Source organism: Cetorhinus maximus, unplaced genomic scaffold, assembly GCF_964194155.1.
Source record: "Cetorhinus maximus unplaced genomic scaffold, sCetMax3.hap1.1 HAP1_SCAFFOLD_3218, whole genome shotgun sequence".
In the NCBI taxonomy this organism is placed as follows: Eukaryota; Metazoa; Chordata; class Chondrichthyes; order Lamniformes; family Cetorhinidae; genus Cetorhinus; species Cetorhinus maximus.
The window spans coordinates 1-19,437 of record NW_027599139.1 but is presented as its reverse complement, the minus strand read 5'-3'; the positions used below and the strand labels follow the sequence as shown (position 1 = coordinate 19,437).

The window sequence follows — 19,437 nt, the reverse complement described above, 5'->3', positions numbered from 1 at the left end:
GGTCAGTGTCCCCGTGTGGAGCACTGTGTCCAGTTCTGGTCAGTGTCCCAAGTGGAGCACTGTGTCCAGTTCTGGTCAGTCCCCGTGTGGAGCACTGTGTCCAGTTCTGGTCAGTCCCCCCCTCCGTGTGGAGCACTGTGTCCAGTTCTGGTCAGTCCCCGTGTGGAGCACTGTGTCCAGTTCTGGTCAGTCCCCCCCTCCGTGTGGAGCACTGTGTCCAGTTCTGGTCAGTGTCCTGTGTGCAGCACTGTGTCCAGTTCTGGTCTGAACCCAGTCAGAGTCAGCACCTTCAGGAGAGAGAGACATAGAGAGAGAGAGAGAGAGAGAGAGAGGAACCAGTGAGTGTGGAACTGGACCCAGTCAGGGTCAGCACCTTCAGCTTGCAATGCTTAACCCCCTGTCTGCTCCTGTCCACTCCTCTGAAATATGAACATGGTAGGTTCTGTGCTGCCAGATGACCAGAATTCTCTCCTGTTGTCAGTCTCTCTGCCATAAGCGACTCTCCTCCAGTCAATGGGGTGACTCTGCGCGGGCCCCGTGTTCTCCTCCTGCTGCATTCCCTCGTTCACTCTGGTCTTTCTGCCTTTCAGTGTAAGAACAAGGTGTCACTCCGTAACCTCTCCATGGTGCTGCGTCAGATCCGTGCGCAAGGGGATGACTGTTCCAAGAACGTCTTCGCCAGTGTGGAGCAGGCAAAACTGGCCGTTCAGATGGACACCAGGGACGGCACATCGTGGTGTGAGTTTAACCGCATCCGACAGGGGTAGAGTTTTTGAGACTCTCGAGCAGGACTGAGTACGTGAGGTGTCAGCGAGGTGCCGTCTTTCACGTACGTGTCTTGGTCCCTCAGCACTGACCCTCCGACAGTGCGGCTCTCCCTCAGCACTGACCCTCCGACAGTGCGGCTCTCCCTCAGCACTGACGCTCCGACAGTGCGGCTCTCCCTCAGCACTGACCCTCCGACAGCGCGGCGCTCCCTCAGCACTGACCCTCCGACAGTGCGGCTCTCCCTCAGCACTGACCCTCCGACAGTGCGGCTCTCCCTCAGCACTGACGCTCCGACAGTGCGGCTCTCCCTCAGCACTGACCCTCCGACAGTGCGGCTCTCCCTCAGCACTGACGCTCCGACAGTGCGGCTCTCCCTCAGCACTGACCCTCCGACAGCGCGGCGCTCCCTCAGCACTGACCCTCCGACAGCGCGGCGCTCCCTCAGCACTGACCTTCCGACAGTGCGGCGCTCCCTCAGCACTGACCCTCCGACAGCGCGGCTCTCCCTCAGCACTGACCCTCCGACAGTGCGGCTCTCCCTCAGCGCTGACCCTCCAACAGTGCGGCTCTCCCTCAGCACTGACCCACCGACAGTGCGGCTCTCCCTCAGCGCTGACCCTCCGACAGTGCGGCTCTCCCTCAGCACTGACCCTCCGACAGTGCACCTTGCTGTTTGCATGTGCACAATTTGACTATCACGTTCCCAGCATTGCTAAAGAATTTCAATTTATTCGCAGATTTAACATGATAAAACGCCCCAAGTAGATTCATGGGAGCATAATAAATCAAAAATTGACCCCGAGCCACATAAGGAGATATTAGGGACGGGCGACCAAAAACTCAGCCAATGAGGTGGGTTTTAAGGAGGGTCTTAAAGGAGGGGAGAGAGCGAGAGAGAGAGGCGGACGAAGAGGTTGAGGGAGGGAATTCCAGAGCTTAGGGCCCACCTCCCCAGGCAGCTGAAGGCCCAGCCGCCAATGGTGGAGCGATGGGAATCGGGGGGAGGCTCGAGAGACCGGAATCGGAGGAGCGCAGAGATCTCGGAGGGGTGTAGGGGGATGGAGGAGGTTACAGAGATAGGGAGGGGTGTAGGGGGATGGAGGAGGTTACAGAGATAGGGAGGGGTGTAGGGGCTGGAGGAGGTTACAGAGATAGGGAGGGATGTAGGGGGCTGGAGGAGGTTACAGAGATAGGGAGGGGTGTAGGGGCTGGAGGAGGTTACAGAGATAGGGAGAGGTGGAGGGGCTGGAGGAGGTTACAGAGATAGGGAGGGTTGTAGGGGGCTGGAGGAGGTTACAGAGATAGAGAGGGGTGTAGGGGGCTGGAGGAGGTTACAGAGATAGGGAGGGGTGTAGGGGCTGGAGGAGGTTACAGAGATAGGGAGGGTTGTAGGGGCTGGAGGAGGTTACAGAGATAGGGAGAGGTGGAGGGGCTGGAGGAGGTTACAGAGATAGGGAGGGTTGTAGGGGGCTGGAGGAGGTTACAGAGATAGGGAGGGGTGTAGGGGGCTGGAGGAGGTTACAGAGATATGGAGAGTTGTAGAGGCTGGAGGAGGTTACAGAGATAGGGAGGGTTGTAGGGGCTGGAGGAGGTTACAGAGATAGGGAGGGTTGTAAGGGCTGGAGGAGGTTACAGAGATAGGGAGGGTTGTAGGGGGCTGGAGGAGGTTACAGAGATAGGGAGGGTTGTAAGGGCTGGAGGAGGTTACAGAGATAGGGAGGGGTGTAGGGCCTGGAGGAGGTTACAGAGATAGGGAGGGGTGTACGGGCTGGAGGAGGTTACAGAGATAGGGAGGGGTGTAGGGGGCTGGAGGGGGTTAGAGAGATAGGGAGCGTTGCAGGGGTTGGAGGAGGTTACAGAGATAGGGAGGGTTGTAGGGGCTGGAGGAGGTTACAGAGATAAGGAGGGGTGTAGGGGCTGGAGGAGGTTACAGAGATAGGGAGGGGGTGTAGGGGGCTGGAGGAGGTTACAGAGATAGGGAGGGGTGTAGGGGACTCGAGGAGGTTACGGAGATAGGGAGGGGTGTGGCGGCTGGAGGAGGTTACAGAGATAGGGAGGGTTGTAGGGGGCTGGAGGAGGTTACAGAGATAGGGAGGGGTGTAGGGGGCTGGAGGAGGTTACAGAGATAGGGAGGGGTGTAGGGGCTGGAGGGGGTTACAGAGATGGGGGGGTTGTAGGGGCTGGAGGGGGTTACAGAGATAGGGAGGGGTGTAGGGGCTGGAGGTTACAGAGATAGGGAGGGGTGTAGGGGGCTGGAGGAGGTTACAGAGATAAGGAGGGTTGTAGGGGCTGGAGGAGGTTACAGAAATAGGGAGGGGTGTAGGGGCTGGAGGAGGTTACAGAGATAAGGAGGGTTGTAGGGGCTGGAGGAGGTTACAGAGATAGGGAGGGGTATAGGGGGCTGGAGGAGGTTACAGAGATAGGGAGGGTTGTAGGGGCTGGAGGAGGTTACAGAGATAGGGAGGGGTGTAGGGGCTGGAGGAGGTTACAGAGATAGGGAGGGGTGTAGGGGGCTGGAGGAGGTTACAGAGATAGGGAGGGGTGTAGGGGGCTGGAGGAGGTTACAGAGATAGGGAGGGTTGTAGGGGCTGGAGGCGGTTACAGAGATAGGGAGGGGTGTAGGGGCCGGAGGAGGTTACAGAGATAGGGAGGGTTGTAGGGGCTGGAGGAGGTTACAGAGATAGGGAGGGGTGTAGGGGCTGGAGGAGGTTACAGAGATAGGGAGGGGTGTCGGGACTGGAGGAGGTTACAGAGATAGGGAGGGGTGTTGGGGGCTGGAGGAGGTTACAGAGATAGGGAGTGGTGTAGGTGCTGGAGGAGGTTACAGAGATAGGGAGGGGTGTAGCGGCTGGAGGAGGTTACAGAGATAGGGAGGGGTGTAGGTGCTGGAGGAGGTTACAGAGATAGGGAGGGGTGTAGGGGCTGGAGGAGGTTACAGAGATAGGGAGGGGTGTAGGGGGCTGGAGGAGGTTACAGAGATAGGGAGGGGTGTAGCGGCTGGAGGAGGTTACAGAGATAGGGATGTCGGGACTGGAGGGGTATGATGGGGAGAGTTGTCAGCATTGGAGGGGGTTAGGGAGATAGGGAGGGTTGTCAGGATTGGAGGGGGTTAGTGAGATAGGGAGGGGATGAGGGCCGTGGAGGGATTTGAAAGCAAGTTTCAGAGTTTTCATATCGCTGAGTTGCCTGGTTTACTGGTTAGGCCTCTCGTAACACTCTCTCTCTGCCTCTCTCTCTCTCTGCCTCTCTCTCTCTCTGCCTCTCTCTCTCTCTGCCTCTCTCTCTCTCTGCCTCTCTCTCTCTCTGCCTCTCTCTCTCTCTGCCTCTCTCTCTCTCTGCCTCTCTCTCTCTCTGCCTCTCTCTCTCTCTGCCTCTCTCTCTGCCTCTCTCTCTGCCTCTCTCTCTCTGCCTCTCTCTCTCTGCCTCTCTCTCTCTGCCTCTCTCTCTCTGCCTCTCTCTCTCTGCCTCTCTCTCTCTGCCTCTCTCTCTCTGCCTCTCTCTCTCTGCCTCTCTCTCTCTGCCTCTCTCTCTCTGCCTCTCTCTCTCTGCCTCTCTCTCTCTGCCTCTCTCTCTCTCTGCCTCTCTCTCTCTCTGCCTCTCTCTCTCTCTGCCTCTCTCTCTCTCTGCCTCTCTCTCTCTCTGCCTCTCTCTCTCTCTGCCTCTCTCTCTCTCTGCCTCTCTCTCTCTCTGCCTCTCTCTCTCTCTGCCTCTCTCTCTCTGCCTCTGTCTCTCTATCTCTCTCTCTGTCTCTCTCTCTCTCTCTCTCTCTCTCTGCCTCTCTCTCTCTGCCTCTCTCTCTATCTCTTTCTCTCTCTCTCTCTTTCTTTCTCTCTCTGTCTATCTCTCGCTCTCTCTCTCTCTCTCTCTCTCTCTCTAGGCCAATGGTAACCCTGTCTCTCCCTCTCTTCCTGTCACCCAGATATCCTTGGCAACGCCTACCTGTCTCTGTTCTTTGTTACCGGGCAGGATCCTCGAATCTGTCAACAGGCACTGAGTGCGTACGCGCAGGCTGTGAGTATTTAGTCTGGAGGTGGGGATGCTGGGTTGGGCTGGGGATGGGGTTAGTGTGGGACTGGGGCTGCGGCCGAGTGTGACATTTTGCGATTCCTGTCTCTCCTCCCCTCTCTCTCTCTCTCTCCCTGTTAGGAGAAAGTGGACCCTGCTTCTCGCAGTAATCCCGACCTGCACCTCAACAGATCCACGGTGAGCATGGACCCTCTCCTCTGAGACCCCTGTTTCTGAGAACCCAGGTGTTTTTATTCGTTGGGGTTGGGGGGAGGGACGAGGCAGCAAGGGCAGATATTTGCTGCAGGTTAACGCGTGCTGGGACCAACACTCTTCACACTCTTTTACACTCATGGCTTCAGAAATGCGTGCATTTGGATAGTGCCTGTCACTGCCTCAGGATATCTCACAGACCAAGCCAAGCACTTTCTGAAGTGATGGCCTAGATCCTGAATGCATCTATAATGAAGGAAGCCTTAACCGTGCATTAGAAATCGACATAGTTTCACAAAGGGGGAATCGTCTTTGACCAATTCACGCGGGCTTTTTGAGGATGTAACGAGGAGGGCAGATAAGGGAGAACCGGTAGATGTAGTGTACCTGGATTTCCAAAAAGCATTCAGTGAGGTGTTAAGCAAAGGGTTAATGCACAAGATCAGGGCTCATGGAGTTGAGGGTAATATATTGGAACGAATTGAGGATTGGTTAACAATATGGAAGCAAAGAGTAGGCATAAATAGGTCTTTCTCAAGTTGGTAACCTGTGACTAGTGGAGTGCCACAAGGATCAGTGCTGGGGTCCCAGCTATTTACAATTTATGTTAATGACTTTAGATGGAGGAACTGAGAGGGTTGTATCTAATTTTGCTGATGATCCAACGCTAGGTGGGAATGTAAGCTGTGAGGAGGATACAGAGATATCCAGATGCAGCAAGACCTGGGCAATATCCAGTCTCGGGGCTGACCAGTGGCCAGTAACATTCGCGCCCCACACACAAGGGTCAGGCAATGACCATCTCCAACAAGAGAGAATCCAACCATCGCCTCCCCCTTGATGTTCAATGGCGTTACCTTCGCTGAATCCCCCACTATCAACATCCTGGGGGTTACCATTGACCAGAAACTGAACTGGACCCAGCCATATAAATACTGTGGCTACAAGAGCAGGTCAGAGGCTGGGAATCCTGCGGAGAGTAACTCACCTCCTGACTCCCCAAAGCCTGTCCACCATCTACAAGGCACAAGTCAGGAGTGTGATGGAATACTCCCCACTTGCCTGGATGAGTTGCAGCTCCCACAACACTCGAGAAGCTCGACCCCGTCCAGGACAAAGCAGCCCCCGCTTGATCGGCACCCCATCCACAAACATTCACTCCCTCCACCACCGACGCACAGTAGCAGCAGCGTGTGTACCATCTACAAGATGCACTGCAGCAACTCGCCAAGACTCCTTCGACAGCACCTTCCAAACCCACGACCGCTACCATCTAGAAGGACAAGGGCAGCAGACACATGGGGGACACCACCACCTGGAAGTTCCCCTCCGAGCCCCTCACCATCCCGACTTGGAAATATATCGGCCGTTCCTTCACTGTCGCTGGGTCCAAACCCTGGAACTCCCTCCCTAACAGCGCCGTGGGTGTACCTACACCACACAGGGGACAAAATCCTGGAACTCCCTCCCTAACAGCACCATGGGTGTACCTACACCACAGGGACAAAATCCTGGAACTCCCTCCCTAACAGCGCCATGGGTGTACCTACACCACACAGGGGACAAAATCCTGGAACTCCCTCCCTAACAGCGCTGTGGGTGTACCTACACCACACAGGGGACAAAATCCTGGAACTCCCTCCCTAACAGCACCATGGGTGTACCTACACCACAGGGACAAAATCCTGGAACTCCCTCCCTAACAGCGCCATGGGTGTACCTACACCACACAGGGGACAAAATCCTGGAACTCCCTCCCTAACAGCGCCATGGGTGTACCTACACCACAGGGACAAAATCCTGGAACTCCCTCCCTAACAGCGCTGTGGGTGTACCTACACCACAGGGACAAAATCCTGGAACTCCCTCCCTAACAGCGCCGTGGGTGTACCTACACCACAGGGACAAAATCCTGGAACTCCCTCCCTAACAGCGCCATGGGTGTACCTACACCACAGGGACAAAATCCTGTGACTCCCTCCCTAACAGCACCGTGGGTGTACCTACACCACAGGGGACTGCAGCGGTTCAAGGCGGCAGCTCACCCACCACCTTCTCAAGGGGGCAATTAGGGATGGGGCAATAAACGCTGGGCCCGGCCAGCGAAGCCCACAATCCCCGTGAATATAGACCCGGTTGGGCGAGCGGGGCGACAAGATGGCCGATGGAGTATAACGTGGGAAGTGAGAGTTAATTCACTTACAGTCCCAAGAACAGAGAAACAGAATATTCATTAAAAAGAGGTGAAATTTGTCAACGTGGATGTCCAGAGAGACTCGTTGGGCGCTCGGGGCAAGGAACGCGGAAAATTAGCACTGAAAACCCGAAAGAGTGAAACTGGTTCTTCAGTTGCAAAGAAGGGTGACACGGAGCCGAAAGGTTAGCTCTGTTTCTCTCTCTCCGCGGACGCTGTCAGACCCGCCGGAGATTTCCCAGTGTTTTTAAGCTTTCAGCTCAGATCTCCAGCGTCCGCAGTATGTTGCTTTCAGGTCAGTAAGTTAGCGGGCAGTTAGGAGGGCAAGTGGCACTTTGGCTCTTTATCGCGAGAGGATCGGAGCACAGGAACGGAGAAGCCTGGACTAGAGCGGTACAGGTGAGACCACACCCGGAGGACCCGAGCGCAGTTGGGGTCTCCGTGATCAAGGAAGGATAGACTTGTGTTGGGGGGGGGGGCGGTACAGCGAAGGGGTCGCTCGATGGGTCCCTGGGATCGTCTCTACGATGAGGCTGAGGGAATTGGGCCGATGTTCTCTGGAGTTTACAAGCGCTAGAGGCGATCTCGCTGAAACATATAAGGTGGTGACGGTAAGACGCTGAGGGATTGTTTCCCGCTGTTGGGGGGGGGGGATCTAAAACACGGGGCAGTGTTGGGGGGGGCACAGTCTCAGGGTAAGGGGGTGCGCCATTTTGGAGGGAGACGAGGAGGAATTTCTTCACTCGGGGAGGGTGGTGAATCTTTGGGTTTCTCTACCCCGGCGGGTTGTGGATGCTCCATCATCGAGTGGATCTCAGGCCGGGACAGGGGGGTTTTAGGTGTCTCGGAGGTGGAGGGGGGGGGGATTAAGGGACGTGGGGAGGGGATACGATGGCGGAGCAGGCTCGATGGGCCGAATGGTCTCCTCCTTCCCCTGTTTCTTTTTTATTTGTGTGTGTGTGTTTTCTTGTGGGAAGGGCGGGGGGATGTGTGTGGCGATGAGACAAACACTTTTTTTCTTAAGCCTGGCTGTCAAGTTGCGGGGAATTTACACTGACTCTTGTCTCTCGATCCGCGGCTGTCAAGTTGCGGGGAATTTACACTGACTCTTGTCTCTCGATCCGCGGCTGTCAAGTTGCGGGGAATTTACACTGACTCTTGTCTCTCGATCCGCGGCTGTCAAGTTGCGGGGAATTTACACTGACTCTTGTCTCTCGATCCGCGGCTGTCAAGTTGCGGGGAATTTACACTGACTCTTGTCTCTCGATCCGCGGCTGTCAAGTTGCGGGGAATTTACACTGACTCTTGTCTCTCGATCCGCGGCTGTCAAGTTGCGGGGAATTTACACTGACTCTTGTCTCTCGACCCGCAGCTGTACAAGTACGGGGAGAACTACAGCGAGGCCTTGCTGGGATTCTCGCGGGCGGCGGCCCTGGACCCGGCCTTGCCCGAGCCTCCCGCCCGGGAGCAGCAGCTGCTCAGCTTTCTGGGCCGGCTCACCACCCTGGTCCAGCAGAAGGTGAGGCGCCCGGGGCGGTGGGGGAGGGGGGGGGAGGGCCGAGGTCTCCCGGCGGGAGGAGGAGGGGGCAAAACGCGGTGTCGGTGGTGACACGGGTGGGAGGGGAGGCTCGAGGAGGGGAGGTCCGCTCACCGGAGGCGGGGGGGGGGCGCTGTGTTGTTCCCTGTCTCTGTGTGTCCTGCCCTGGGATTGGTCAGTTCCCTGTCTCTCTCTGTGTGTGTCCTGCCCTGGGATTGGTCAGTTCCCTGACTCTGTGTGTGTGTCCTGCCCTGGGATTGGTCAGTTGCCTGTCTCTGTGTGTGTCCTGCCCTGGTATTGGTTAGTTCCCTGTCTCTGTGTGTCCTGCCCTGGGATTGGTCAGTTCACCTGTCTGTGTGTGTGTGTGTGTGTGTGTGTGTGTGTGTCCTGTCCTGGGATTGGTCAGTTCCCTGTCTCTGTGTGTGTCCTGCCCTGGTATTGGTCAGTTCCCTGTTTCTGTGTGTCCTGCCCTGGGATTGGTCAGTTCACCTGTCTCTTTGTGTGTCCTGCCCTGGTATTGGTCAGTTCCCTGTCTCTGTGTGTGTCCTGCCCTGGGATTGGTCAGTTCCCTGTCTCTCTGTGTGTGTGTGTGTGTGTGTGTGTGTGTGTGTCCTGCCCTGGTATTGGTCAGTTCCCTGTCTCTCTCTGTGTGTGTCCTGCCCTGGGATTGGTCAGTTCCCTGTCTCTGTGTGTGTCCTGCCCTGGGATTGGTCAGTTCCCTGTCTCTCTGTGTGTCCTGCCCTGGTATTGGTCAGTTCCCTGTCTGTGTGTGTGTCCTGTCCTGGGATTGGTCAGTTCCCTGTCTCTGTGTGTGTCCTGCCCTGGGATTGGTCAGTCCCCTGGTCTCTGTGTGTGTCCTGCCCTGGGATTGGTCAGTCCCCTGTCTCTGTGTGTGTCCTGTCCTGGGATTGGTCACTACTCTTGATGTGTTATTAATTCCCTGAACAGGGCTTGTTAAAGGCAAAGAAACTGAACAACCTCATGGCCAGTATTCAGAACAAGGAGCTCCGCCTGTACAAGGAGCGGTCCTACACCACAGCCAGTGGTCAACACGTCTCCTTGACCCTCAAATTGCTGCGGTCCCTGAATCCCGGAAAGAACCCGGGAGCCGTGGTCGTGGGGAAGGTCGTCTTCAGTCTGACCGATGAGGAGAAAGTCCCGTTGTGAGTAACCAGTTCCACTGGGGACCGGGGATGTGGGGGAGACGGTCTTATCGGTCTCTCCGGTCAGAGGGAGACGGTGTTATCGGTCTCTCCGATCGGAGGGAGACGGTGTTATCGGTCTCTCCGGTCAGAGGGAGACGGTGTTATCGGTCTCTCCGGTCAGAGGGAGACGGTGTTATCGGGGTCTCCGGTCAGAGGGAGACGGTGTTATCGGGGTCTCCGGTCAGAGGGAGACGGTGTTATCGGGGTCTCCGGTCAGAGGGAGACGGTGTTATCGGTCTCTCCGGTCAGAGGGAGACGGTGTTATCGGTCTCTCCGGTCAGAGGGAGACGGTGTTATCGGTCTCTCCGGTCAGAGGGAGACGGTGTTATCGGTCTCTCCGGTCAGAGGGAGACGGTGTTATCGGTCTCTCCAGTCAGAGGGAGACGGTGTTATCGGTCTCTCCGGTCAGAGGGAGACAGTGTTATCGATCTCTCCAGTCAGAGGGAGACGGTGTTATCGGTCTCTCCGGTCAGAGGGAGACGGTGTTATCGATCGATCGAGGTGTTGCCAGTTTTCACGCGCGACATTACAGCTCAGTCTGGGTCCATCCTGTCGTCTCAGGGGCCCTGTCACCACTGTTGATGACCAAGTGATCCTCAGTCTTCTGGGACCAATGCTGATCCCGCAAACTACCTCCCGACAGCGGCACTTGTCTGGCACGTCTTGCGTATTTGACTGGGAGCTTGCTGTGCGCACGCTGGCCGCTGTCTGACCTCTGGCACAGCAGCAAATACCATTCGAGACGCTTCTCATCGCCGGCCCATTCTCCAGCCATTCCTGAGATTGTGACCGGCACTGGCCTGTACCGCAAGCTCGAGGGGCAGAATGGCCTGTTGTTCTTCCCCTTTCTCCCCACCTCTACCGATCGTTACAAACACAGACCCTTCATTTCTAACATCCAACCTCCCCCTCGCCTGAAGCAGTTCCTCAGGCCTGTCGCTCGTCTCTGGAGAAGGTCCAGGTTTCGAAAAACAGTCCTCACTTCAGGATGAGACCGTGTCAGGGAGCTGTCAATATACTCACCTCCTGACCACCCCCCACCGGAGCCTGTCCAACATCGACTAGGCACAAGCCAGGAGTGCGATGGGGACACTCCCCGCTTTGCCTGGATGAGTTGCAGCTCCCACAACCCTCGAGAAGCTCGACACCGTCCAGGACAAAGCAGCCCCCGCCCCGCTCGATCGGCACCCCATCCACAAACATTCACTCACTCCCTCCACCACCGACGCACAGTCGCAGCAGCGTGTGTACCATCTACAAGATGCACTGCAGCAACTCACCAAGGCTCCTTCGACAGCGTCGCCCAAACCCACGACCGCTACCATCTAGAAGGACAAGGGCAGCAGACACATGGGGAACACCCACCACCTGGAAGTTCCCCCTCCGAGCCCCTCACCATCCCGACTTGGAAATATATCGGCCGTTGCTTCACCGTCGCTGGGTCAAAATCCTGGAACTCCCTCCCTAACAGCGCTGTGGGTGTACCTACACCACAGGGGACAAAATCCTGGAACTCCCTCCCTAACAGTGCTGTGGGTGTACCTACACCACAGGGACAAAATCCTGGGACTCCCTCCCTAACAGCGCCGTGGGTGTACCTACACCACACAGGGGACAAAATCCTGGAATCCCTCCCTAACAGCGCCGTGGGTGTACCTACACCACACAGGGGACAAAATCCTGGAATCCCTCCCTAACAGCGCCGTGGGTGTACCTACACCACACAGGGGACAAAATCCTGGAACTCCCTCCCTAACAGCGCCGTGGGTGTACCTACACCACACAGGGACAAAATCCTGGAACTCCCTCCCTAACAGCGCCGTGGGTGTACCTACACCACACAGGGGACAAAACCCTGGAACTCCCTCCCTAACAGCGCCGTGGGTGTACCTACACCACACAGGGGCCTGCAGCGGTTCAAGAAAGCGGTTCACCCACCAACTTCTCAAGGGGGCAATTAGGGACGGGCAAAAAATGCTGGGCCCGGCCAGCGAGGCCCACAATCCCCGTGAACCGATGTAAGGATACCCAGCATTAGCCTGGAATAAATCCGATGGGGGGAATTCCGGAGCACCTTCTTTACCCAGGGAGTGGTGAGAGTGCGGGGGTCTCACTACCACAAGGAGCGGGTTGAGGTGAATTGTGTCGATGTGTTTCAGGGGGAAACTGGATAAACACAACAGGCGGGAGAAAGGAGTGGGAGGACCTGGCGATGGGGTGAGGTGAGGAGGGGGTGAGAAGCTGCTCGGGTGGAGCGGAAACAGCAGCACATTCTGGTTTAGGGGCCGTTTGCAAGGGCTGTAAACCCGGCGTCCGGGCCTCCGGGTGCCTGCCGGTCCTGCGGAGTTTGACTGGTCTCCTCTTGTGCCCGCAGCACCTTCGGCCTGATCGATGGGGAGGGCAGCTGTTTGGCGGTGATGGTGTACAACATCGCGGAGAGCTGGGGGGTCCTGATCGGAGACACGGTGGCCGTACCGGAACCACAGCTCAAACAGCACAGCATCGAGCACACCGGCAAGGTGAGTGTGTGACAGGGTTAGCGCGCTGTCGTCACTGTGTGTATCCACCCCCCTCACAGGGTTATCACACTGTCGTCACTGTGTGTATCCACCCCCCTCACAGGGTTATCACACTGTCGTCACTGTGCGTATCCACCCCCCTCACAGGGTTATCACACTGCCGTCACTATGTGTATCCACCCCCCCCCCCCCCCCCCCCGCCTCTCACAGGGTTATCACACTGTCGTCACTGTGTGTATCCACCCCCCCCTCACAGGGTTATCACACTGTCGTCACTGTGTGTATCCACCCCCCCCTCACAGGGTTATCACACTGTCGTCACTGTGTGTATCCACCCCCCCCCTCACAGGGTTATCACACTGTCGTCACTGTGTGTATCCACCCCCCCCCTCACAGGGTTATCACACTGTCGTCACTATGTGTATCCACCCCCCCCCCCCCCCCCACAGGGTTATCACACTGTCGTCACTGTGTGTATCCGCCCCCCTCACAGGGTTATCACACTGTCGTCACTGTGTATATCCACCCCCTCACAGAGTTATCACACTCTCGTCACTGTGTGTATCCACCCCCTCACAGAGTTATCACACTGTCGTCACTGTGTGTATCTCCGCCACACAGGGTTATCACACTGTCGTCACTGTGCGTATCCACCCCCTCACAGGGTTATCACACTGTCGTCACTGTGCGTATCCACCCCCTCACAGGGTTATCACACTGCCGTCACTGTGTGTATCCGCCCCCCCCCCACAGGGTTATCACACTGTCGTCACTGTGTGTATCCGCCCCCCTCACAGGGTTATCACACTGTCGTCACTGTGTGTATCCACCCCCTCACAGGGTTATCACACTGTCGTCACTGTGTGTATCCACCCCCCCCTCACAGGGTTATCACACTGTCGTCACTGTGTGTATCCACCCCCCCCCTCACAGGGTTATCACACTGTCGTCACTGTGTGTATCCACCCCCCCCCTCACAGGGTTATCACACTGTCGTCACTGTGTGTATCCACCCCCCCCCCTCACAGGGTTATCACACTGCCGTCACTATGTGTATCCACCCCCCCCCCCCCCCACAGGGTTATCACACTGTCGTCACTGTGTGTATCCGCCCCCCTCACAGGGTTATCACACTGTCGTCACTGTGTATATCCACCCCCTCACAGAGTTATCACACTCTCGTCACTGTGTGTATCCACCCCCTCACAGAGTTATCACACTGTCGTCACTGTGTGTATCTCCGCCACACAGGGTTATCACACTGTCGTCACTGTGCGTATCCACCCCCTCACAGGGTTATCACACTGTCGTCACTGTGCGTATCCACCCCCTCACAGGGTTATCACACTGCCGTCACTGTGTGTATCCGCCCCCCCCCACAGGGTTATCACACTGTCGTCACTGTGTGTATCCGCCCCCCTCACAGGGTTATCACACTGTCGTCACTGTGTGTATCCACCCCCTCACAGGGTTATCACACTGTCGTCACTGTGTGTATCCACCCCCTCACAGGGTTATCACACTGTCGTCACTGTGTGTATCCATCCCCTCACAGGGTTATCACACTGTCGTCACTGTGTGTATCCGCCTCCACCTCCTCACAGGGTTATCACACTGTCGTCACTGTGTGTATCCACCCCCTCACAGGGTTATCACACTGTCGTCACTGTGTGTATCCGCCTCCACCTCCTCACAGGGTTATCACACTGTCGTCACTGTGTGTATCCGCCCCCCTCACAGGGTTATCACACTGTCGTCACTGTGTGTATCCACCCCCTCACAGGGTTATCACACTGTCGTCACTGTGTGTATCCACCCCCTCACAGGGTTATCACACTGTCGTCACTGTGTGTATCCACCCCCTCATAGGGTTAGCGCGTTGTCGTCACTGTATCCGCCTCCACCTCCTCACAGGGTTATCACACTGTCGTCACTGTGTCAATCCACCCCCCTCACAGAGTTATCACATTGTCGTCACTGTGTGTATCTCCGCCACACAGGGTTATCACACAGTCGTCACTGTGTGTATCCGCCCCCCCCCCCCACAGGGTTATCACACTGTCGTCACTGTGTGTATCCACCCCCCCCCCACAGGGTTATCACACTGTCGTCACTGTGTGTATCCACCCCCTCACAGGGTTATCACACTGTCGTCACTGTGTATCCACCCCCCCCACAGGGTTATCACACTGTCGTCACTGTGTGTGTCCACCCCCCCACAGGGTTATCACACTGTCGTCACTGTGTGTATCCACCCCCCCCACAGGGTTATCACACTGTCGTCACTGTGTGTATCCACCCCCTCATAGGGTTAGCGCGTTGTCGTCACTGTATCCGCCTCCACCTCCTCACAGGGCTATCACACTGTCGTCACTGTGTCAATCCACCCCCCTCACAGAGTTATCACATTGTCGTCACTGTGTGTATCTCCGCCACACAGGGTTATCACACTGTCGTCACTGTGTGTATCCGCCCCCCCCCACAGGGTTATCACACTGTCGTCACTGTGTGTATCCACCCCCTCACAGGGTTATCACACTGTCGTCACTGTGTATATCCCCCAACAGGGTTATCACACTGTCGTCCCGCTGTCCCCCCCCTGTTACCGGGTGTCCCCCTGTTACTGGGTGTCTCTCTGTCCCCCTGTTACCGGGTGTCTCTCTGTCCCCCCTGTTACCGGGTGTCTCTCTGCCCCCCCCGCCCTGTTACCGGGTGTCTCTCTGTCCGCCCCTGTTACCGGGTGTCTCTCTGTCCCCGTTACCGGGTGTCTCGCTGTCCCCCCTGTTACCGGGTGTCTCTCTGTCCCCCCCTGTTACCGGGTGTCTCACTGTCCCCCCCCCCCCCCCCCGCCCCCTGTTACCGGCTGTCTCGCTGTCCCCGCTCTGACTGGATGTAACTCACTCTGTGTTTGTTCTCTTCCCCAGTGCTTATCCTTCAGCAGTATCCGGGTGGAGAGTCCTCTGGTCCTGGTGGTGAACGGGAAGAAGCAGAACCTGAGCAGCCAGGCCGCTGCGGTGGTGGCTTACAAACCTCAGACTGAGTAGGGGTTAGGCAGGCCGCCGGACCCCCTCTCGCCACCTCTCGCGATTCTCCGGCACTGCTCCCTCCGCTGTCGGCGTACAGTCGTAGGCTGGGCAGGCCAAGGGGGCTGTGTGGATCTTGAAGTATTATCCAACTCTGGGCGCTTGGAGCTGCCGCCTGGACCACCAAATTGAGCCAAAGCCTTGTAATTTGGAGCTGGTGGCGGGGGTGGGTGGGTTTGAACCTGGTTGAAGGGGAACCGACTGTCCGGATGGAGGCTGAGTCATTCAGTTAGTGGAGAGGAACTATCGATGAGGCAGGTCAGCTGTGGCCCACACGCCTGTTCGTGTGTGAGGGGTGGAATTGAATCCACACAGGGATTCCAAGAGGCTAGAACCACGCTGAGCGTTTAGATGTTTGTCAGACTCCTGCAGATACAGCCATTTTCCCCCAGGGAACCGGGGGAGGTATGGCCATATCCCCCCTCAGAGACCTCCTGGAGATATGGCCATTTCCCCCCTCAGGGACCTCTTGCAGATATGGCCATATCCCCCCCCACCCCAAAGGACCACCTGGAGATATGGCCATATTCCCCCCCAGGGACCCACTGCAGATATGGCCATATCTCCCCCCCCCGCCCCACCAAAGGACCTCCTGGAGATTTAGCCATATTCCCCCCCAGGGACCTCCTGGAGATATGGCCATATCCCCCCCACAGGGGTCCTCCTGCAGATATGGCCAAATTTCGCCCCTCTCCCCCCCCCCCCCCCCCCACTCCCCGGGACCTCCTGAATATGTGCCTATATCCCTCTGGGCTCTGGGCCCTCCTGCAGATATGACCAAATCCCCCAGGGACCTCCTGGAGATATGGCCATATCCCTCTGTGCCCTCCTGTAGATATGACCATATCTCCCAGGGATCACCCGCAGACCGCAGATAGTCAAACCTCCACAGAATCTTACAGGCTTTAGTAAGATCACACCTCATTCTTCTAAACACCAATGAGTATAGTCTAAACCTTTCCTCATAAGACATCACCTTCATCCCCAGAATCAATCTAGTGAACCTTCTCTGAACTGCCTGCAATGCAAGTATGTTCCTCCTTAAGGAGACCAGAACTGTACACAGTACTCCAGGTGCAGCCTCACCAACACCCTGCATAGCTGCAGCAACACTTCCTGACTTTTATACTCCATCCCCCCTCGCAATAAAGGCCAACTTTCCATTTGCCTTCCTAATTACTTACTGTACCCGCATACTAACGTTTTTGTGATTCATGTACCAGGACACCCAGACCCCTCCATACTGCAGCATTCTGCAGTCTCTCCACTTAAATAATATTCTGCTTTTCCATTCTGCCTGACAAAGTAGGACAACCTCACATTTTGCCCACTCACTTAACCTGTCTATGTCCCTTTGTGGACTCTCTATCCTCCTCACAGCTTGCTTTCCTACCTATCGTTGTTTTCTCAGAAAATTTGGCTATAATGCAGTCAGTCCCTTCATCCAAGTCATTAATATAGATTGTAAGTAGTTGAGGCCTCAGTGCTGATCCCTGTGGTACTCCACTAGTTACAGCTTGCCAATCCAAAAATGACCCATTTATCCCGATTTTCTGTTAATTAGCTGGTCCTCAACGCATGCACCATGAGCTCTTACCTTATGGAGTGGAACCATTTATTGGGAACCTTATTGAAAGCCTTTTGGAAATCCAAATACTCTACATCTACTGGTTCCCCTTTATCCACCCTGTTACATCCTCAAAGAACTCTTAATAAATTTGTCAAAACACTATTTTCCTTTCATAAATGCCCTGCTACTACTACTTTTTCTGTGGTGATAATTGTTTTATGTTCTTCCATTCCTTTTGCCCCTGACTTCCTACTATCATTGGAATTTTTTTGTGTCTTCCACCATGAAGAAAGATACAAAATAAGTGCAATAACTTGTTTCCATTATTGATTCCCTGCTCTCATCCTCTATAAAGGACCAATGTTTACTTTAGCTACTCTCTTCCTTTTTACGTGCTTGTCGAAGCTCTTAATCTCTGCTTTTCTATTTCTTGTTGGTTTATTCTCATCATCTAATTTCTCTCCCTTTATTTTTTTAGTCACCCTTTGCTGGTTTCTAAACCAATCTCCCAGTCTTCTGGCCTACCGCCGATCTTCGCGACATTGTATGCTTTTTCTTTCAATTGTTACCATCCTTAACTTCCTCAGTTAGACACGAACGGGTCATCCTTCTCATGGAGTCTTTCTTTCTCAATGTAATGTATCATGTTGAGAGTTATGAAATATCTCTTTAAACGTCTGCCACTGCTCGACTACCATTTTACCTTTTAATCAATTTTCCAAGTCCGCTATGGCCAACTCTGTCTTCATACCTTTATAATTACCTTTATTTACATTTTAAGACACTAGTTTCAGACCCAGGCTTCTCACCTTCCAACTCAATATGAAATTCCAAAACGTTATCCAAAACTGAGCCAAGATCATTTCTCATTACCATACTCATCTCATCCTTTATTAACAGAACTACCCCGCTGATCTCGTCTTTTGTTTAAACAAAAAACTACCCCCACCTCCCTTTCCTTTCTGCAAATCCTTCCGTACCCCTGAATGTTCAGTTCCCAGTCTTGATCACCTTGCAACCGCATCTCTACAGTGACCGTCAGATCATGCCCATTTATTTCTCCTGCGGACGTGGGAGGTGGGGTGGGGGGGGGGGGGGGAGAGAGTGAGTGGGTGGTTCCTGCAAATATGGCCACACTCTCCCACACTCTGGAGTCCCCACCGATTTCCTCTTCCTCAAAAATGTTTGCAAACATTCCCTGCCTCGTTTTGTATATCGATTTGTGCCAAACCCCGTGATAAGCTCAGTGCAGGCCAGGGATTTGACGTAGCCCCTTCCTATGGCTCTGGACTGCAGGTGCCCACTGACTTTACACCCTACGGTAGCCAAGGAATGAGCCAAGGTTTCCCTTCACTTGTTTTGTAGCTGTCTGACGCAGTGTTCGTGAGGCCTTTGACACAATCGCCGATTCGCAGTGTGTGTATATATTTTCCATTTCTTTACAACTCGTTAGTTCCCTTCAGAACTGTACATTTTCTTTTGTAACTTATTGATTGTCCAGTTTATTTGGTTACCTTCCAGCTGGGCTTTTTTTTTAAAAAAAAACAGTGATCGGTGTTTATAGAACGAACGTTTTGACGGTGATTAAAAGACGATGAACCATAAACCCGTGCTATCCGTGTCTATGAACAAGTCACTGCTTTTCCCCCACGTCCTGCGTACAACAGGCAGGAGCTCGGACCAGCCCGGTCCCCGGTAGAACTGTCATGGGAGCAGGAGCAAGCCTATAAAGGCCCCTTGAAGCTAGACACAGTAGACGTCCAGTTCTGGGCACAGCGGCTTCAGAAGGACACATTGGCCTGGGCATCCAGAGTAGGTTCACCAGCAGGACGTCTGGGACTCCCGAGTGTGAGATTACGAGGCGGGGGTGGACATGGACGAGGTTCACATTCCCTGGAATTTAGATGGTTAAGGTGCGATTTGATCAAATTTTTGGAAGATATCAGGGGGGGAACGTGTCGGGGCCCAGGGAGAGAAGTTTTTTTCTGTTGGTCGGCCAGTCCAGCACGAGCTTTCAGGAGTGGAATTTTTATCTTTTTTTTATATATATATTCGTTTCATGGGATGCGGGTGTCGCTGGCCGGGCCCAGCATTTATTGCCCATCCCTAATTGCCCCCTTGAGAAGGTGGTGGGTGAGCTGCCTTCTTGAATCGCTGCAGTCCCCTGTGGTGTAGGTACACCCACAGCGCTGTTAGGGAGGGAGTTCCAGGATTTTGTCCCCTGTGGTGTAGGTACACCCACAGCGCTGTTAGGGAGGGAGTTCCAGGATTTTGTCCCTGTGGTGTAGGTACACCCACTGTGCTGTTAGGGAGGGAGTTCCAGGATTTTAATTCAGAGAGGGG

The 19,437-nt window shown here is 55.1% G+C and overlaps 1 protein-coding gene across 1 annotated transcript; it reads left to right on the top strand.

Annotated features, from left to right (window-relative positions):
- Positions 1-590: 590 nt before the first annotated feature.
- On the top strand, positions 591-15,921 carry ttc5 (tetratricopeptide repeat domain 5; the record flags this gene model as incomplete). The annotated part of the gene is made up of 7 exons (XM_078537874.1): positions 591-738; positions 4,688-4,779; positions 4,915-4,971; positions 8,553-8,699; positions 9,666-9,880; positions 12,297-12,441; positions 15,366-15,921. Coding segments are annotated over 7 exons (924 nt in total), but the record flags the coding sequence as incomplete, so codon positions are not given.
- Between the last annotated feature and the right edge of the window lie 3,516 nt (positions 15,922-19,437).